General features: G+C 44.1%; 1 protein-coding gene across 1 annotated transcript; it reads right to left on the reverse strand.

Annotated features, from left to right (window-relative positions):
• Window positions 1-1,442: 1,442 nt before the first annotated feature.
• On the reverse strand, window positions 1,443-13,171 carry F3 (coagulation factor III, tissue factor). Its single transcript, XM_059070051.2, has 6 exons — window positions 12,842-13,171; window positions 11,636-11,747; window positions 7,369-7,559; window positions 4,887-5,065; window positions 3,867-4,026; window positions 1,443-2,534 (listed from the first exon to the last, which is right to left on the reverse strand). The coding sequence occupies exons 1-6, from the start codon at window positions 12,939-12,941 to the stop codon at window positions 2,398-2,400; spliced, it is 879 nt and encodes a 292-aa protein (XP_058926034.1). The 5' UTR covers window positions 12,942-13,171; the 3' UTR covers window positions 1,443-2,397.
• Window positions 13,172-21,106: the final 7,935 nt, after the last annotated feature.

Below are 21,106 nucleotides of genomic sequence, written 5' to 3' on the forward strand. Positions count from 1 at the left end.
ATTATGAGGCCATGGAATTGCATAATGCTGTACTTATTCCTGGCAGGGAGAGAGCAGCCTGATGGAACCACCCAGTCAGATACCCTCTCTGGGAGCTTGTTCTACCCCCATGCACTAAGCTCTTTGACCTGGCTAGCCCCATGTGAGCAGGAATTCAAGATAACAGCCAAAGCATACTTCTTTCGGGACATGCTCCCATGCCAACCTCTCTTTTGTTTACTCTGCGGCAAATGCACGCCCTCTTTCTCTGGCTTGAACGCCACTCCAGCATTGACACAGATCTGATGGGTGCAAACAACCCATCAGAACCAGCCAATAAACCAACCACTGGTCGTTTCCCTTAATTTCTCCAAAATATATTTTCTTTTTTTTTTTCAGGCTGCCATCTTTCTGAGGACGTGAAAGGTTTGTTTGGCCCCATTCTAAGAATATGGCGTTATACCTAACATTTCATGTTTAGATTTTTATTGACAATGCTTTGAGTTCTTTGGAGCAAAGGAACAAAATGCACTTCCTTCATAACAGCTGGGCAGTGAGCTGAGTCTTGGCTTTCAGTGCTCACTCAGTGTCTCCTTGGTGGGACCACGTCCAGGCCTCTGGAAGCTTTCTCCAGGCTGCGCTGGCCCAGCCTTCCACGACAGGAGGCAAACACGGCCGGGCTCAACCAGCTGCCAGGGGCCTCATTTTCATCTCTACTTAGAATCCTCTTTCGGTGCAGTTGTGAGATCAAGATTGTTCTGCTAGATTTTATTTGCATTTGAATGGAGAACTCACTCTTTCTACATTCTAGATGGAGGAAGTGAAGTCAGTTCGACTCAGCCATGTCTAAGAGCCCACTGGCACGGTCACCCTCAAGGAGCAGCAGACGGTGACCCCATCCTGCCCACAAAGAGCTCTCAACCTAGTTTGCTTCTAATAACTCTAGAAACTCCACTTCTCTCTCTCCCTATCTTACATTGTCCTTTTATACAATTTTCTTTCAATAATCTGAAGAATTTTTCTTCTGTTCTCCTCTCCAACCCTCATCTGCAACTCAAACTAAGGCCCATGGGAAGATCTCTCTCCCGCTAAGCCTGCTGTAGATGGTATAAGATCCTCCCTTCCCTGGAAACCATACATCCCTGCCCGTTGCTGTGTGACTCATGATGCCTCCCGGCAGGCAGAGTGTTATCAGGCTTGGTCGTATGTCTTGCTTAGGCCAGTGGCATGTGACCAGAAGTGACACTGAGCCACTCTGGAGTGGAAGTTTTAGGAGGAGGCTTAAACCTTGAAGACATGACTGCCTGGTCTACTAGTTTTTTGCTTTTCCCTCTGCCCTGATCAAATAGGGGCTTCACCTTTGGTTTTGGTCCTAGAATGAGAAGACATTAAGAAGAGCTGTAGTCAATCCACAGCCACCAAACTGTAAGTGTAATGTAAAGATACCATTGTCATAAGCCACTGAGAATTTCAGGGTCATTTGTTACTGCAGCAGAGCCAACTAATACAAAGGCCAAACCATAACAAATAACTAAAGATAAATAAGATATAATAAATAGTCACAATTCACAGTTACCTTTATTTATATAAAAGTATATTAAATAAATTATCTCAATATATACAAACAACAATATTACCTCTATAAATAGAAAATCCCCATATATAAAACCTTTTTTCAAATTATATAAATATGTACAATGTTGATCATAAAGTGTGAAGTACCTTAAATCTTAAACTCTATGTAATTTGTTGGTATAGTAGTCTTATAAAAATACAGCTGTCAGGTGTTTCATCAACAGCATTTAAGTCAGTTAAAGTGCTAAACTGTAATGCATGTTATGAATGTGCCCCAAATACAAGTCTTCTGCTTTTAACACATTCATATAAATGTTCGCTAATTGTTTCGAACCTCCAAAAGTACTCAAAAAAAAAAAAACAAAAAACCCTAAACACCATATTACAAAAGGAGAGACATAATGTTAGAAAATCCACCCAGTTTCCATTTTACTGTCCCACATGGTTTGAAGTCTGCCCCTCAAAAGTTCTCCAAAAATCCCCCCAGGATTTTTTAGTGCATTTGTTCATTTGTTTTTCCTTAGATGATCTGGCTTCAACTTGAGTGTAGAAAATATACAGTCTAGAGCATGATATGTGCAAAAGGTGCTGTAGCATTAAAATAGAAATTAAAAAAACTTGAAATTGGTTGTACCGCTCATTACGTTCCAAAGTGTCTAATGCTGATAATTGAAACCAGAATGCTAATCGTGAGAACAGGTCAGATAAGAGCTTTCTTGGAGCCCAAGGGTCTCTAAGCTCCAAACACTCATTTGTGTTTCCATGTATTCTACTGCCTTAAATGTACTTGGTCACAGTGCAACACGAGCTCTGCAGAGCTGGCAGATTCAAGAGCAGGACCTTTCATGCAACACTGAGGGGCAAGCTGTCCTTCTCACTTTGCCGTGCTCTCGCCTTCCTGCACTTATACAGAGACACAGACAGGACGATGATGAAGATGATGACCACAAGCATCACTGCTACAACGATGAAGAACATTTCTGAAAAATAAAAGGTACCAAGTCAACTCAGAGAGAGAGCTTGAATCCCATTTATCAGTGGGCAGAACTGAAGGCATAACCCCAAATTACACCATCCTGCTTTTGCGTAACTTGAAATTTCTTTCCTGCACTCTTTCCACCACGATACATTTTGATTAGGAAAGAATCTGTCAAACCCTAGATGTTTGCACACAATTGACAATGGTGAAAAGGATTTAATAAACTAGATAATGCTCACAGTCTAGAAAGATACATGAAGATGGAAGCAAGAACGTTTGTTAGAAACAAGTGGCTAAAAATGATGCTGAGTTTGGTGGCAACGATTATAGAAGCTGAAATGTCAGTGCAAAGAGAGATATAGAGCACTACCAAGATTCAAGTAAAGAAGAGATGATAACTGGTTGGGGCAATAAGAAGGCTTCCTGATGGAGGTGGCATTTGAAACGATTCTCAAAGAACACAGTTCAGCAGACAGAGAAGAGGCAGGGGAAGCAGTGATCTAGGTGTGCATGAAGTCAGAGAGCAGCGGAACTCAAGCTGGCTTTAGGAGGATGGACCTGAGGGCTGTGGGTATGAGGGCCCAGACGGTGCAGAACCAGAGGGAAAGAGAGCCCTTTCCTTCTGTCAGTGTCAATAAACGGGAGGGAATTTTAAAAGTGTTTTTAAAAGGCTTAAATTACCTCTTAACAAGGCACTAGGTCGTTATTGCTATCCTTTGACTTTTCTGTTCCCAAAAGTACTCAGAGCACTATCCCGCTCAAGCCTGGTGGGGGATTCCTGGGCTCTCATCCTCATGCACGTGTCTGGGCCCCCATGGCATCTCCAGATAAGACCCACTCCTCACTTGGTGTCAGAGTCCTGGTGTGGCACATATGTACACACACACATGCCGGCCAGGCACACACACATGCACGTGGTATACCTGATAGACTCAATCCCTTCCCTTCGTGGGTTACAATCTTTGTGGCAACAACCCACAGTAGGTGCTCATAAATGTGCATCAGGTGCTGCTGCACCTGTTCCAGAAGCTCCCCACAAGCTCCCCAAATCAGAATTTAAGTATGAAGAAATGCTCAGAGAAATCCGCATTTGATGCTAAATGCTAAACACGTACCATGGGCCCAGGGCTCACCAGAGAGCTTAGCGCATGGTACATGCTCAAAAAAACACTTGCTAATACAAGGGAACAACATAGAAACATCTCTAAATGCCTAAAATTATGAGTACCCCCCAAACCACAAGAAACCAAGGCAGTTTTCCACTGAAGAAAGTACAACCTGGTCTTGGAAGGCACCCCTCCCTCCCAGAGGGATCAGGGGTAGAGCCACTCACCCGTGGACAGAACTTTCTCTTGGCTAGTGCACTCGATGAGACTTTCTGGACTCTTCTGGTTAGCTCTTCGTGATGGAATCACTGCTTGAACATTGAAACAGTAGTTTTCTCCTTCATCCACATCAATCAAAAACTCATTAGTGTTTGTTGTGGCTTTTTTCTGTTAAAAGATAGAGTCCTTTATTCATCTGGGCTCAGAGTGAATTCTGCCCCCTTTACCAAGTCACTGTGGTAGTTAAAGCCTACATGGACACGTCTGACATAAAGGATTGGAAGTGAGTTGGCTCATCAAGTTCCCCCAATAACTGCTAAGTATGTTTTTTTCCAAGGATAAATATATCCAGTTTGGGCACATCCAACCCAGTTTTTAGCCCCTTTAGAAGATAACTGGGGCTTCCCTGGTGGCGCAGTGGTTGAGAATCTGCCTGCTAATGCAAGGGACACGGGTTCGAGCCCTGGTCCGGGAGGATCCCACATACCGCGGAGCAACTAGGCCCGTGAGCCACAACTACTGAACCTGCGCGTGTGGAGCCTGTGCTCCGCAACAAGAGAGGCCGCGATAGTGAGAGGCCCGCGCACCACGATGAAGAGTGGCCCCCCGCTTGCCACAACTAGAGGAAAGCCCTCGCACAGAAACGAAGACCCAACACAGACAATAATTAATTAATTAATTAATTTTTTAAAAAGATATCTGCAGTAAAGGAAAATAGGAATGAAGTATTAATTGTTGAATGGAAAACAAATCTTGTCTCTGGGATCTTCTGTAGAGGAAGAAATGCGGGAACGGGTGGGAACCTTGGAGATGACCGGTCCAGCCCCTTGCTTGAGGAACCTGAGTATCCGAGGAGGCCCTGACCGAGGCAACTGGAAATCACAGGTAAAACCAGGAGAGTGGCCCCTCCCACTCCGCCACCCTGCCCTCTCAACCACCTGCTCTGATATTTGAGTTGGAAAAGAAGTAGGCTGTAAAGTCAAGGATCTACAATTTAAAACGAGTCATAAAAACAAAAGAAGGCTCACCTTTCCTGTACTTGAAGCTCTCCAATAATAAAGTATATAATTCAAGTCCTTGCCAAAAACATCACGGAGGCTTAGGAATGTGCTGCTCACTCTGACTAAGGTACGTGCATCTTGTACGGTCACATTCAGTTTTGTCCCAACTTGTTCAAAACTCCGAATTGTTGGCTGTCCAAGGTTTGCTAAAACACAGAAAATGAGCTTTGTTGGAACCAAAGAATTCTAGACAAAGTAGAATCCCATTAATCACGGTTAATAACAACTTGGTCATCCCTCATGAAACAGCTCATAGAACTGACTCACTAGCCCCAGAGCTGGGCCCCGAGATGTTCTACAGTAGTGCTGTCCAGCGGAAATGTAATGGGAGCCACAGATGTCACTTTAAGTTTCCTTGGAGTCACATTAGAAAACGTAGAAAGGAACAGCTGAAGTTAATTTTAATAATGTATTTCTTTTAACCCCATATGGCTAGAACATTATCATTTTAACATTTAATCAATATAAAAACTTTTGGAGATCTTTCTCAAAATCCAGTGTGTATTTTACACTTAGGGCATTAGCCATATCTCAAGTGCTCAACAGCCACATGTGGTTAACCAAACAGCTGCATAAGATTCCATATCTTAGATACAATAAATTAGAGGCTGTGGGAAAGCCCAAGAAATGTCCTTGGTACCTCAAGGAACCAGTTTTAACCACCAGGTCTCTTTGATGGCCCAAGTATCTCATGTGCTTTGGTTGAAGGACAGTAAAACAAATCCCAATAATTTAACGGGAATTACATGCAAGTATGTGTGTGTGAGAGCACACGCAAAAACATTAACTAGCTTTTTTCTTTCCGTGCCAGATAAGGGTCCATACGGCTTTGTTCTTGATTCCCGTCATAACTTAAAGGGAAATGTTCACAATGTCTGGAGCCCTTGATGTCCTGCAAATGAAGGAGGAGGATGTCCTCAAATTCCTTGCAGCAGGAACCCACTTAGGTGGCACCAACCTTGACTTCCAAATGGAACAGTACATCTACAAATGAAACCCTTTTTCCCTCTGGAAAAAAAAAAAAAAAAAAAAAAAAACTATTTTCCCTCTTGTACTGAAAAAGGATTTGAAGTGGCTGACAAAAAACTCAAGAACTATAAAAAGGAATCATGAGGATGCTGCCAGTGGAGGGAGAATAAATGTCAATGACCCTGCAGTTACTGCAGGTGGCTGTGGGTAGGGTTGCTACTCTAGCTAAGTGCCGGGAGAGCCACACAGATAGAAGCACTAGGGGAGTTTGAAGACGGGCTCTGGCACACAGGGGCTCAGGGCAGGCAGCCAGATTATTCACCTGGGGTGAGGCTGGCCCTATTTCCACCCTCAAAGTAGGTGCTAAGGGGAAAGGCGGCTGCCTGTCCCTCTGGCCCCTTCTCTCCATCCCTGCTTTGAGAAACTCCCCTCTGGGTGTCCGAAGGGTAAATATAAAAGCACCAATAACACAACACTTTCATTCCAAGTCTTCTTGCTAGAGCAGCTGATTTCACTCTTCTCAATGTGCTACATGTGTTTATTTAAAATACCTAGTTCATGGGCTTCCCTGGTGGCGCAGTGGTTGAGAGTCCGCCTGCTGATGCAGGGGACACGGGTTCGTGCCCCAGTTCGGGAGGGTCCCACATGCCGCGGAGCAGCTGGGCCCATCAGCCGTGGCCGCTGTGCCTGCGCATCCAGAGCCTGTGCTCCGCAACGGGAGAGGCCACAGCAGTGAGAGGCCCGCGTGCCACAAAAAATAAAAATAAATAAAATAAAATAAAATACCTAGTTCAGAACCATAGCCGTGACAAAAAATTTACGTCTCCTACTTGGCAGGAATCCTCTGCTCTCCCTTAGTAGACGCTCAAGTCAGTTTACTGGGCCAAAGGCTGGGGAGAAAAGCATTCTCGTTTTCAAGACCAGCATGAAGGAAGCAGGATGGGAGCTGGCCCGGCAAGTGCCAGCACATCACAGGACTCAAATCATGGTCAAGTGATTAAAAAGGTCAGCAGGCCCGATTATGAGATTGGAGGGAAATGGAACTCTCCCCATGGATTTGTGACCATCTGTGAAAAACCCTAAACTGGGACTTCTGGTCTGATGGGACTTCTGAAAATTCAGAAGTGAGATATATAAAATCTCCTAAATATATATGGGGAAATACTGGAACCCCAGGCTTGGTGAATTTCCTACTCCCTGCCCCTCATCCAGCCAGTTACTGGTAGGGTCTGGGGACAGACTAGTGGAGAAACCTACTTGATGACATTGTTATCAACTCCAAAGTTCACGTTCCGTGAACCTCCTTCCACATCCGGAATGAGCGAAGAGGCCTGTGGCACTTACCAGTTTCTGAGAAAGAAGATGTGTTTATGGATAAATATTTTTTTATGTCATGGCTCCTAAGGGTCACAAGCTCACAAGAATATTCAGAAGTTTTTGAAAACAAGAATGAACGGTTACTACAAACCGAGCTACTTACTCTCTAGGTAAGGTGTAAACTCCGGGGAGTTGGTAAACGGAGGCTCCCCAGTAGAACTGACGTCATTCGATGGGTAGGAAAAGACCCGCGCCAAGTATGTCTCTTTCACATTTTTCATGATCTCCTCGGTGACGTCACACTCTGTGTCTGTTGTGTAGAAGCATTTGTTTTTCCAATTTCCTAATCTAGTGCTGAAGGAAGAGAAATGGAACATTATGATTTGCATCCAACAAGACAAACTGTTTTCTGGCTGGGGTGCTGTGTTACAATAGCAGCTTCCACAAGCAATCCCAAGGAGGCGTCTGGTACACTGAGCACTTTAGATGAGTTTGAATCCTCACAGCAACCTGCGGGTGGCTCTGTAATTGTCTCTGTTCTTACAGATAAGGCAGTGGAGGCAAAGAGAGACTGGGTGACCATCTCCAAGTCACACAGCTGGATTTTGAGCCAGACAGCAATTTGACTACTGGGTCTATGCTCTGAACCGTTTTGTTAAATATCTTTCTTAAAATATAGATGATCTGTCATGACTGTGTGGGAGAAAGGGCAATTTTCCATCAAGACCCAATTATTTATTACAGTCTACTTATTATATTCTGTTTACCACATTCTATATTCTATGTAATATATTCTATCCTATTACATTCTATTGTGACCATTCTTGGTGTGGTTATTTAACAGTTATTGAATCTACTATAAGCCAGGCACTGTATTGGACCCTCAACCATGTTACTTCGTTTGGTATAATCCTTCCAAGAAGGTATTGGATCTTTCTCACATATGAGGACCCTGAAGCACAGAGCTGCTAGGTAACTTGTACAAGGTCTCACAGCTTATGCGGTGAGGGCTGGGTCTGTTCCTCATTATACTACACGCTTCCCTCACTTTCACAAGATGTGCTGTCAAAAACTATAGAGCAACAATACAGGTGGTTATCTGTCAAAGTCTGAGACTAAGAGACAGATCTGACGAAAGACAGAGCTTTCTTTTGTAAGATGTCATTGAAGAGGAAATGATTTAAAGAGCTGCCAAAAATGAAAGTATCCTGAAATGATATAAAGAGCTTCTAAAAATGAAATTATTCTACAGAACCAAAACAATTCCTAGACAAATGTCACTGCAGCTGGGTCCACACACATCTGTCCCACATAAGTTGACAGCTACCCTGCTCTTCCCCGTCATCAGCCACCAGCGCTCCCTACCCTTCATTCAAGGCCACATTCCAATCCTACCTTCTGCAGGAATCTCCAGATCTCCTGGCTCAGAATTGATCTCTCCCTTCCCCAGCCCCCAGCACTGACATCTCAATAAAGCACTTAAGGTGAGGGTGGTACCAGGGCTCCGTGCCCCTGTGCTCCCCCATCACTCAGTGGGGCTTTAGGGCTTGCACATGGCCAGGCCTTGCTGGGTATTAGATGGTTTACATTTCCAGGTTGAACCGGGGGAAAACAAGCTGCCATATGGATTCAGTTGTCTAAATCCAGGCATGAGAACCATAAATATCTTTTTTAAAGTCTGAACTAAGTAATCGGGCTAAGAGGGTGTGAGTAAACACACTCTTGGTCCTTAAATTCACAAAGATTGATACAGAAATATCAGTTTACATACTCTTAGATTTCTCTGATTTTCTGTGATAGAAGTAGAGATGCAGTCTGAATTCCAGAATGACCAGAATGCATTTTTTAAAATTACATCATTTCTATTTTAAAAAGTGAATGAGAACCTGATGATTCTTCTCCACTGCTATGGCAAACAAATGGTTCAGATAACAGGAGCAACGCTGCTAGGTGCTTAGCTACATTCCCTCTGAGAGATAGCATTTGGTTCCTCCCAGCTCACAGTAGCAACCACAGTCCTCTGACAAAATTTAGCACAAGCAACTAAGTCATCAAAAGTAATAAAGCCATAGGGCTTCCCTGGTGGCGCAGTGGTTGAGAGTCCGCCTGCCGATGCAGGGGACACGGGTTCGTGCCCCGGTCCGGGAAGATCCCACGTGCCGCGGAGCGGCTGGGCCCGTGAGCCATGGCCGCTGAGCCTGCGCGTCCGGAGCCTGTGCTCCGCAACGGGAGAGGCCACAACAGTGAGGCCCGCATACCACAGAAAAAAAGTAATAAAGCCATAAAGTGCTGTGAACAGGTTAGGAAGGGGCAATTCTGCAGTTCAGTTCCTCTGAATGCTGTTATCAGCAGGAACAATATAAATGCCTCCAAGGTTCCTCTGGGTATTGCAAAATCTCCTGATTTGGAAATAATAAAAGTTCCGCCTGAACTTCTAAAAAATCCCAACAGAATCCAGACTCACCAATTAAGAAGCAAGTTGTTTTCTACAAGCTTGGGAAGTTCCGTTTTAGAATTCAGAACATTTCATGGAATCAGTAATACTACAAGGGATGGGCCGGTGCTAAGGCTTGAGCCAGTAACACTTTGCAACCACCGGTGAACACTGTTTCCAAAGGGGAAAAAGGCAGTTGGCGCTCCAAGGAGGGGCTTCAGACACAGCAGCGGCGCCCTGTGTTTGAGGACAGGCTGGTGGTGAGGTGGGTGCGTCAGAAGGAGCAGCAGGTCAAGCCGCTTTCTCTAGGGAAGGAACCCGGGAGGGAGGAAGGCGCACTGAGGAGACCAGTGGGAATGACTTTCTTTCCTCCTCCCGGCTTTGGAGCCCCACATCAGACCCGGGGAGCCCCACTGAGGAGGTGGTGGTGCGCGTCGCTGGGTAGACCGTGGTACCCGACCCTGCTGGGCGAGCCCCATCAGCGCAGTCATGAATAAGTCCCTCACCTTCCCAGGGCCAGTTTCCTCTTCTATAAAATGATTGCTACGGTCCTTTCACCCAGGAATCCCATTTACCCGTGGGCTGGTCGCCGAAGAGTGCGGGTCTCCGGTAGGGGCGCGAGGGACTGCTCACACGTCCTCCAGCACAGGTGTGGAGACGGCCGGTGCGGCGGGAACCAACCCCAGCCCGGGTCCGCGGGCGCCCCCAAGAGGCAACTCTGCACTAGGATGTTTGCACAAGGGGACTGCGTCCACTTACATAACAAAAAGCCTTGCAAAGTCCAAGAACTTTGAGTTGACAAAGGCTTATGTTTAAAAAGCTGGTAAATCAGAAATATGTTTCCTCGTGTTCACCAAACTTAATATATTTCGGAGGTAAGCATTCCTCCTAAAATCTTATTTTCACTACCCAGAAGGAAAGCGTCTACGAAGGTAAACTTCAGCCCTGTATCAGTGGAATTACTAACTCTCAACCAGTAGAATCTGCTTTGACAAGTCTGACCGTAATCGTAATTATTACCTCGAGTTATGAAATTCCTTTAAATCTTTCTATGTATCTATACAAGCATGCATGCACACACAAATTCTCTTCCGTGTTGCCATGGCAATGGTTGTCATGAAGTTGATTTTGGAAAGAAAAAAACAAAAAAACACCTAAAAGCCCCACTCCATACTTAGCAGCTACATCCCAAATGCTACAAAAGGCTTGGCACAAGCTAAACAAAATAGCAAAGCACATTTAATTTTAGCCAGCAATACTTTTGTGCCTTTTACAAGCAGTGTTAATTTCCACAGCAGCTCTCCTCTACTTAATAAGAGCTCTACCAAGCCTCCTAGAACGTTTCAGAAACCAAAAACTTGCCAAGAATATGGTGACAACCATCAAAAAGAGGACATTGAGATTGAATATGCTGAATTAGGGGCCCTTGGGGACAGCTGCCAATCAGGGATGGGGACGGATGAGTAGAGCAGCCCTGACAGCTCAGGGTGCAGACAGAGGAGTAGTCCGTTCCTGCTCAATGACTCATGAATTTGACCCCCTCCAAGATCATGTATGCAACTGAACTTTGAATCATGAATCCAAAGATTAATGAATCAACCACTGTTTAAGGGCAATGTATACATCCGAACTCCTCCCCACCTCTTCTCGAACATGTTAAGTCCCGCTAGCAGTCTAGACAGCACGGAAAAAGAGCTGTGTACTTAGATGAGATGAATTATCAGCGATCAGTGCCACCGTGGCCCACAGCTTATACTCCACTTACAAATTTCCCCATCATCTCCAAAAACAATTAAAATGTTCTATCAGTTTAAGGTCTGGAAATGTTGCAGGCTTGATAGAGTATGGCTCTGTCCAGCAAACTACAATGAATGCCCTCTTCTTTGTTATCTGTTGAATAATCTCATCCATCAATCAGCTTTAAAGACATTTATATTCAGCACAGGAAAGTGGAAACAGCAAAAATCTTATTTTTCTTTTTTGGTACCTAGCTTACCTTATCTGAACAGTGTAGACATGGTTGACGGGTTTGGGTTCCCACTCCAAAATGGTCTTGAAATTAGTTGACTTCCAAGTTAAATTATATGCTACTACTACATCTGTAGTGCCTTTAAACAACAGAGAAACAGCTATTAATGTTGACATGAACTTCTCAGCCTACGATTTCATGTTGATGGTATAAAACATCTTCCCACTCCCCAACATCACCATAAGCCTCACATTAATATTTTTCCAACCACAAAAGCTTTAACTGAATTATCATAAGAAAAAATCTGCAATTTTTTCCTAAACCCAGAATTTCCTCATGGCAAGACTAACCAGGTAATCTGAGGAAACACACAAGGACCTTCAAATCCTTGTTTGAAATTATTCATGGGGGAAGCCCTGTGATAATGACCTGGAAGCACAGCCCAGGAGCCGTCAGTGGCCCAGGGTGTCCACGGCCCAACTCGGGAAGGGCAGGACTCCAGGTTCAACTTAGCAGGGAAAGTCGGCTAGGAAGGGTTTTCCATAAATTACATTAAAAGGCAAAGCTCACATGTGTAAGAAGAGTTAGGACTGCATCCAATAAAAAACCCAAACCTTGACTTTTTTCATTTGTATCTAAAATGTCTCTATACTGAAACTTCCACAGACACCCATGCAGCCTAACGTTAAGCCTGTTACACCGTCGGATGTATTCGGTTAGGATGCCTTAGTGTTAAGGTCTGCTTGGCCATATCTCAGCAAATCAGCCTCCGCCCTGCTCTGCACGCCCACAGAACAGGCTTACAGGGCAAGCACAGTGTGGTGCCTGCTCCAGTCCAAGCGACATTTTGCAAGGACTGCCTCTAACGCAATCTAAAACACAGACGATCAAGATAAGAACGAGAGCCGCTTTTTATTATGGAAAGTGCATATATAATGAAGGATAACATTCAAACATTGCACGCCGACCCGTGCAGGTGAGGAGCCACGTCCCACCACCTTCAAGGTGTCGGCTCCCGGGGAAGCTCTTTCCCTAAACTTAAAGCGAGAGCCCCGAACACACTTAGACAACGCTGGACGCCACAAGCAAGCATCTCTAGCAGAAGGGGTGGCAGGTCCCGGGAGGGTGGCACCTCAGGGCGGCAGGGCGAGCCTGCTGCCAGCCAGGACTGTCCTCCCTCCTCCCGATGGCGGGCCCCAGGGCTCGGGGGTGGGGGGGGAGGATGCCACTCACCTGTGGCTCCGGCCACCCGGACCAGGATCCAGCCGAAAAGGAGCGCCCGAGCGACGGCGGCCGCGGAGCAGGGCACCCGGGGCCCGGTGGGGGTCGCCATGTTCACGAGCTGACGGTGAGGTCGGGAGGATACCTTGCGACCCGGAGGCTGGAGGGCGGGGAGGCTGCGGAGGTTGGACTGGAGGCGCCTGGGGCTGCGGGATGGAGCAGGAGGGGCGCGAGGAACCCCGAATCTGTGGGAGCCTGTGCCCGGCGCGCTTTAAAGAGCCCGGAGCAAGTCCGCGCCTCCGCAGGCCCTGCGCCCGCCCCCGCCCCTCCTCCCGTCTACCCGCCCCCAGCCAGGCTCCAGCCGCCTCCCTGGGCTGCTGCCGGCGAATCCACACCCCGGCCCCGCCTCCTCCCAGTACAAAACTCCGAAACCCTGCAGGGGCTGATTCACCCGTGATTCAATCGGCCGCCAAGCGCGAGTGTCCTTCGGCCACTGGCAGCTCCAGGTGCTGAGGGGAACCAGGGTCCCAGCCGCCCAGACCCCCTGACTCCCAGCTCTGGTCCCCAGGCCACCGACCCCGATGTCCCGCCTGAGTGGGCGGCAGGTCTCTTGGGAAGGAAAAGGTGGCGGTTGGAAGGAGTTCGAGGTGGAGGAGAGGGATCCCTCCCTTCCATTTGGCGATGCAGTGTCCCCGCCGGCGGGAGCGCAATACTTACAGAGTTTAATAGAAAGTACTGGCTCCGGGCTCCTCTCCGGCCCACAGGGCATTTCCCTGGCGCTTTAGCCGCGTCGGGCTGAGCCTTGGAATCTGCAGCCAAGTAACAGCGTGACGAGGAACAGAGCCCTCTCCTAGCTGTGATTTCGTCTTTCGCCCCGAAGGCAGTGATACCTGGCCCGCCTACCTCCCTGGGCCCTTAGCCTGGGTGCATCTTATGAGATGGTGCCAATGCAGGTGTTTCTACGGGTCCGAAGGTCAGTCAGCCCAGGCACAACCCAGCCCAACTCGGGTTAGTGACCGAGGAAGAAAGGCCCCAAATCTGGCACTTTGCTTTTGGGAGAATTCCAAGGTGACATCTGCCGCCCTTGAAGATGAGGTTGAAGAGGACGTTTGCGGGACTGAGTTCTGCTCAAGTATAAAGAAACCAAAAATGAAATTTAAAAATATAGTCAGACTTAAGCTTTGGTTTTTCTGAATTTTCTGGCTTCCTCTTCTGGGCTTTGCTGTAAAGTCGTCAAGCAGGAGAATGTTAACTTATTCTACTGAGCGGCTCTGTAGGCGTTCTTGTCAAAGTATTGCCATCATTCTTTACTGTACTCTGTAGTTGCCTCGAGACAGACTGGAGAGTTTTTAGGAGAGTAGAGTCTGTTTTCTCTCTCCTTCTCTCCCAGTTTTTTTCTAAGGAAATTAGCCTTGCATTTTAGTGCATACTCTATACACATTTCCATATAGCCTGCTGAGCCATAGCATTACACTTATTTTAAAAGAAATGAAACTTTGCAAAATTAAATTTTCCCCCTTTCCTTGAACTGAAATAGCACATCCAGGTTTAGCTCTTGTAGTCCTTCCTTCCTGGAGGCTGAAAGCTGCACTTGCTGGTTTCCTCTTTGAGCTCTCCTCCAACTCCAAAACAAAATTTATACTTGCAAAACTAAGCCATGCAATCCTCCCTTTTGCCTTCTCTGGCCTGAGTCATTTTTCCTAACAGACCTTTAGCCCCACATGGGTTGTGATTCCTTGTGCTCTGGAGTTGAAGGTAGCTGGGAGAAAATGTTACACTTCAGTCAAGTGCCTTACAAGACCCAAGGAATTGTTGCTCTGTCTGCAGAGTAATTGATTGTATTTGGAGCCACTGACTGTCCTGAAATCATAAAGGGCTTTAAACAATCAGCATTGTTTAAATTGTCAAGATCATCAGTTTGATTAAAAAAATATGTTTAACATTATACTGTGATACCAAAGGTGCCATAAATGTTGACAAAGTAGAAGAATATTTATTTTGCATATTCACTAAAGTTATCAGGCAGGAAAGAGAGGAATTTGTCAGGTGTTAGCATAGGTTTTTGAGTGAATATAGAATGACATTCTTTAAAATTTGAAAAATGCACAATAGCCAGGACATGGAAGCAATCTGAGTGTCCATCGACAGATGAATGGATAAAGAAGATGTGGCACATATATACAATGGAATATTACTCATCCATAAAACAAAACAAAATTGGGTTATCTGCAGTGAGGTGGATGGACCTAGAGACTGTCATACAGAGTGAAGTAAGTCAGAAAGAGAAAAACAAATACTGTATGCTAACACATATATATGGAATCTAAAAAAAAAAATGGTTCTGAAGAACCTAGGGGCAGGACGGCAGGACAGGAATAAAGACGCAGACTAGAGAATGGACTTGAGGACATGGGGAGGGGGAAGGGTAAGCTGGGACAAAGTGAGAGAGTGGCATGGACATATATACACTACCAAATGTAAAGTAGATAGCTAGTGGGAAGCAGCCGCATAGCACAGGGAGATCAGCTGGGTGCTTTGTGTCCACCTAGAGGGGTGGGATAGGGAGGGTGGGAGGGAGATGCAAGAGGGAGGAGAAATGGGGATAAATGTATTTGTATAGCTGATTCACTTTGTTATACAGCAGAAACTAACACACCATTGTAAAGCAATTATATTCCAATAAAGATGTTAAAAATAAATAAATAAAAAATAAATTTTAAAAAAGAGTTAAATGTAGACAAATCTAAAAAACATGTACAATATAGGAGTTAGGAATACCTTTTAAAATTAAAACTGCAAACCCCAAAGCTATGTAACAATGTGAAGGCATATTTGAATATATGAAAATTAAAGGTTTTGTGTATACAAAAAATTCCACAAATAAAGTCAATTATCAAAGGTAAAAAAAAAATAAAAGATTTGAAAAATGCTAAAAAAAATTACCACTTTCAAGACGAGGAAGAAAACTGGCTATGGTAAGTAACATTTCATAGTAAAGTTTTTTCCTGGTTGATCAGACTGTGGCCAAATGATTTCTAGTGCTGCTTTGCACAGTTAAAATTTCACTATTGATAATTTTTTGCACAGAAACAGATTGATTATTAAAACAGGTTTTTTTAAACCCCCTTCAATAAAGTGGAGCTCAGCAGTTACCAAAGTTTCCTCCTATATGATACACCTTGGAGATTCAGAAATTTGAAAAGGTCCTAAACTATAATGATAATCAGGCTGGCCTGACCAATCCCCTTATGATTAGATCTTAGAATATCACATGACTGGGGGGACCTCACAGACATGCCTTCACAGATGATGATCCTGTGCTCAGCTGGCCTCAGTGAACCCGGCTTGCCTAATCTCACAATACACATCTCATCTTCTGACCCCAGGAGATTTCTTTGCACAACCATGCTTTCTTCTCCCAATGCATGGAAGTAAGTTTAGGTCGTAAACCCAAGCTCACTTTAATTAGTTTATTCATCCGTAGGTGCCCAATAATGCTCTGCAATTGGTGTAGAAATTATTTGCAGTTTGAGGACCTCAATGTTCTCCCGCAGAAATATTCTGATGGCTTCTCCTTCAAACATGCATGCATGGAGTCATGTAGCAGGGTTGCATTGCCTTTGCATAACCAGCGATGAAATGTGGTTGGTAAAGAGTCTGAAGGTGACTGGAGCAATTTTGCAGCACTTCCTCTCTACTTTTATAGCACTCCCCACCTGTTTCACAGACTTGACTTCATTGAATACTTTACTTGATTTCAACTGTGTGTTTGTCATCTGTCTTTCCCACTAGAGCTCCTTCGGGGAATAAGAACTGGGTTTTTTTTTTTTTTTTTTTTCACATTTCTCACATAATTACAAGCACCTGGTAGGCTTTAATACATTTTGAATCAATAAACACTTTGAAACCATGCATTCAGCCAGACATTTTCAGTGGCATTCGAGAGATGAAATTTGTCATCGAAATTCTTCTGCTAGTGGCCGGCAGTGAATGTTCCCCTTAAGAGCTCAACTTGGTAAGAAAATACAAATCCACCATGTGTTACAAGGTCTCACTTGACAGTGAGCCCCAGCTGTCTAATGATTAATGATCCTTGCTTCAGCCAGAAAATCTAATCAGGAGAAGTGGCTGAAGAGCAGAAAACAAACGTCAAAGTTTGGGAAATGGCTAGCATTTTCCTACAAGGCTCGATATTAGAGTGATTCAGAAGATTTTCAGTCATCTGATGAGCTGTTGCTTGCTTTCCTTGCTTAGAAAGGCTTAATAACTTTTCAGAATAAATTGCACAAAATGTGTCTCTCCCCACGAAAGGGATAGGTTAAGCTTTATGATAGAAGGTGAAATTGAGAGTAATTTATATGAAACTATTATATTCATATGAAATAGTAAAAAGAGCAATAAAACCATTTACCCAAAATTCAGGTAAAAGACAAAGTATGAAAAAAGACCAGAGGGAATAAGTGTGGGAACACAGAGTTCTGGAGGAAAAAAAAAATGTGACTTAGCAAAACCTAAAAAACATCTGGCAGGGTATAGTTAGTCATGGAAAAGTTGACAGTCATGATTATGCATTTTGTGAAAATAATTATATATGAGTCTAACAGTTAACATTTAGACCGAAATTAAATAGTTGAGAGTCCATAAAATGAAACCTATTGTCCTGGTCATTCAAAATACTTCTACTAGCTGTCTAGAATAGTTTACAAGAAACTTTGCCAAATGTTATCCCATAGCACCAGTATTCTGAAAAGTATAATTTTAGAGAAAAAGCTTCCAGTTCAAATCTCAGACAGGATTATTATTTTCAGCACACAACTATCTTTATAAGCTTAAGGCTTATCAGACTTCCTGCCAAATTTCATTTTGATGAACAGTAAATATTCATCATACATTATCTACACACAATATTGACAAAATAAATAAATCATAAATGTAAATTGTGGACATTGTTTTAGTAAGAAAAAGTCATTTAAAATTAAAGCCTTTAACATATGTTCTTAGAATATAACACATATGATTTAAAAGTTTCTAAATGGTATCATGTTATGAAAACATCCCTTAATTCCCCATTTCTATATCTCCTTATGCTTGACTGTTGGGCTGGACCCTGCAGGCCTGCAAGCCTTGCAGTTGCCCAGCCTGGAAATGGAGATTGAAGAAGAGCCTGGAGACAGCGACAGAGACATTAATGGTTTAATAGATGGGGGAATCTTACCCAAAGTGTCCTGGAGCAGCACCCCACCAAGTGCAGCAGACAGTGAGCAGGAAATGGCAGCAGTCTTTACTACCTGGGGAAGAAGGAGGCTACCATTTATAGGGGGAATTGACGTCAGGTTGTCTCATCAGTTACCAGGGACAAATTAAGCCCTATAAGTAAGGACTGGATAGTCATGTGAGTGAAGCAGGCACTGGTCAAGTAGGGGATGCACCGAGAGCAAGAGACCAGCCATCTTGAGTGGCCTGGACTTACCCTGACATATGCACTAATTTGATGAACAGAAATCTATTCATTCAATAAATGCTTGAGTATCTTGCCTGATGCTGAGTTCTCTGCTAGACTTTGGATATAAAACAAAAAGAATCCTTCCGATGTACATACATTACATCCTATGTAATGATTTGTCTGATTTTCTGCCAGCATTTTAGTTTGGATATGAACAATCTTAACAATGTTATTTATTAATAAATTTTGTTCCATGCAAATTTAAAAAAAAAAAAAACCTTTAGGTATGTCATGGTCAGTCCATCAAACAGGTGCCTTTAACTCAGAAAATTATCTGTGGGTTTGAAGTATATATACTTTATCAGGTTGGATGTATCGATGAACTCTCAAAGTTTTGTACATGGAAAAAAATAAATTCTAATATAGGAAGACAACCCGATTAAAAGGCAGGTCTAATAGAAAAAGATAATCAGGTGTGGAATTCCTCAGGTGAGAAAAATTTTTAAATAATGAGATAACCACCTCAGATGAAAAATTTAAAAAATAATGATATAACCAGTTTAAAAACATTTGCATAGGAGGATTCATTCTTTTTTAGATAATTCATTTGCTGACATTTTATAAAATAGCATAGGTCACAAATGCTCCAAAATTTTAGCCCATCACTCATCCAATCACTTGCTGCCTTTAGTGAATGATGCTCTGTCCTATTATACCAATTCCTCTTGAAAACAGAGCTTTCAAGCCTGTAAGTAATTCCTGAATAAGCCAAGTTACTTCCACACTGGAAGCATGTTTATAATGTTTGGCTAGTTGTAATTGCTGTCCTAAACTATCACCCTTTAAGTTACTATATTGTAGCAACTCACAGTTCTAAATCAGCTACAAACAAACCATGAAATGACTCCTATTCCCTGTCATCAGGGGAGTAACAGGACTTTTACTCTAGAGGGTGCTTGTGGTACCAAGACAGTAGTTTTCAGAATTTGGTAAACTTTATACACAGCTGTTAAAATGACCAAATTGAAAGGATTAGTTTTAAGCCTGGACCTTAATTTTAAGAATAGTGTTTGTTTAAAAAAAATGAATGAAATAATGCTATTTGCAGCAACATGGATGGACCCAGAGATTATCATGCTGAATGAAGTCAGTCAGAAAGTGAAAGACAAATACCATCTGATATCACTTATATGTGAAATCTAAGATATGACACAAATGAACTTACTGTGAAACACAGACTCATAGACATTAGAGAACAGACTTGTGTTTGCCAAGGCGGGGGGTGGTAGGAGAGGGCTGGGTTGGGAGTTTGGGATTAGCAGATGCAAACTCATATTTAGAATGGATAAAGAACAAGGTCCTCCTGTATAGCACAGGGAACTATATTCAATATCCTATGATAAACCATAATGGAAAAGAATATGAAAAAGAGTGTGTGTGTGTATACATATACATATAACTGAATTTCTTTGCTGTATAAGCAGAAATTAACACAACATTGTAAACTAACTGTACTTCAATAAAATTAATTTTAAAAAAGAATAGTGTTGTGTTACATCTCTTATCCTTTATGGATTTGTTAAGCAAGACGCTGCTTTATATAGGTTAGTATTTATTGAGGAATTCCTATGTGTAGGGCCGTGTGCCAGGAACTATTCTATGGGTCCCTTCTCTAAACCGTCTTTCAAGCTAATCAGGGGAGTGAGACTAATATGGAAGTTTCCACAGGAGGAGGCGGTGCAAGTGAAGCGGGATGTGTAGCCATGTCTCTTGCGAGTCCATTGAGGGCTCGGTGCCTGCAGAGACTGCGTTATCCTTAAGTCAGGTCCCCGGGGGCCTGGCACGAAATAGTTCCTCCATAGCCATAAAACTTTGAAGACCTAAAATGTATTTGGGACCTTTGAGGAGAGATTTCACTTTTCCCCCGGAGAAGAGAGAAGGTTCCCTGGAGGAAAGCAGTATCGGAGCTGGACCGCAGAGGAATGGCATGGAGGAGGAGGAGGGGTGAGCAAGGGCTGAGGCCAGCGTGAGCAAAGTGCTATGCGCGATGGGATAGGGGAGCAGTGGTCCTGTAGGTGAGGAGTGTGGCCAGAAGCTAGGACGATGGCTGGCGGGCAGCTTGTGGGCTCCGCCAAGAAGCCTGGGCTTGATTCAGCAGAGAGAACCTCAAGAAGCTTATTCCTCTGATCATGCTGTGCCAGAAGAATTGAGTTAGGGGGCCCCATCAAGAAGCTAAGCCCCTAGCCCACGTGGTGGCCAAAGAATAGAAAAGAAGGGCAGCTGTAGGAAACAGTGAGAAGGAGGAAGCTGCAGGACTTAATGCCTGATTGTGGGTGGTGGCACGAAGGAGACAGAGGAGGAAGGCCTTGAGGGAGAGAAACGAGGCACCACAGTTCAAGGTGGAGCATGGAGGAAAAGGTCTGCAGCTCAGCAGCGAAGAACTTTACACAGGTTGAAGTTGAGGGAGGCAGTGGGCATCCAGGAACGGTGCCCTGCACGGAACGCTGGAACCGGGGCACAGGCTTGCGGAGAGACTGAGGTGAGGGATAGAAATTGGAAACCATTTGCTTAGAGGTCTGGTCAAAGCTGTAAAAGTGGACAAGGCCCCCAAGGAGGGTTAGGGTGGCAGCAAATCCCTCTGCAGACAGCAGCACCCCAGCCTGCCCAGCTCAGTTAAAGGGGAAGGCACGGGTTTATGCGTCTGGGAAGCTCACAGCCCAGCGCAAGGGCTACAGAAACCAGAGCCCTCTGAGGCTGGGTTTCTCTCGCTCTCTCTATATATATATCTTTTTTTTTTTTTTTAATGTATGCGGTCTTATTTATTTATTTATTTT

Source organism: Kogia breviceps, chromosome 1, assembly GCF_026419965.1.
Source record: "Kogia breviceps isolate mKogBre1 chromosome 1, mKogBre1 haplotype 1, whole genome shotgun sequence".
In the NCBI taxonomy this organism is placed as follows: Eukaryota; Metazoa; Chordata; class Mammalia; order Artiodactyla; family Physeteridae; genus Kogia; species Kogia breviceps.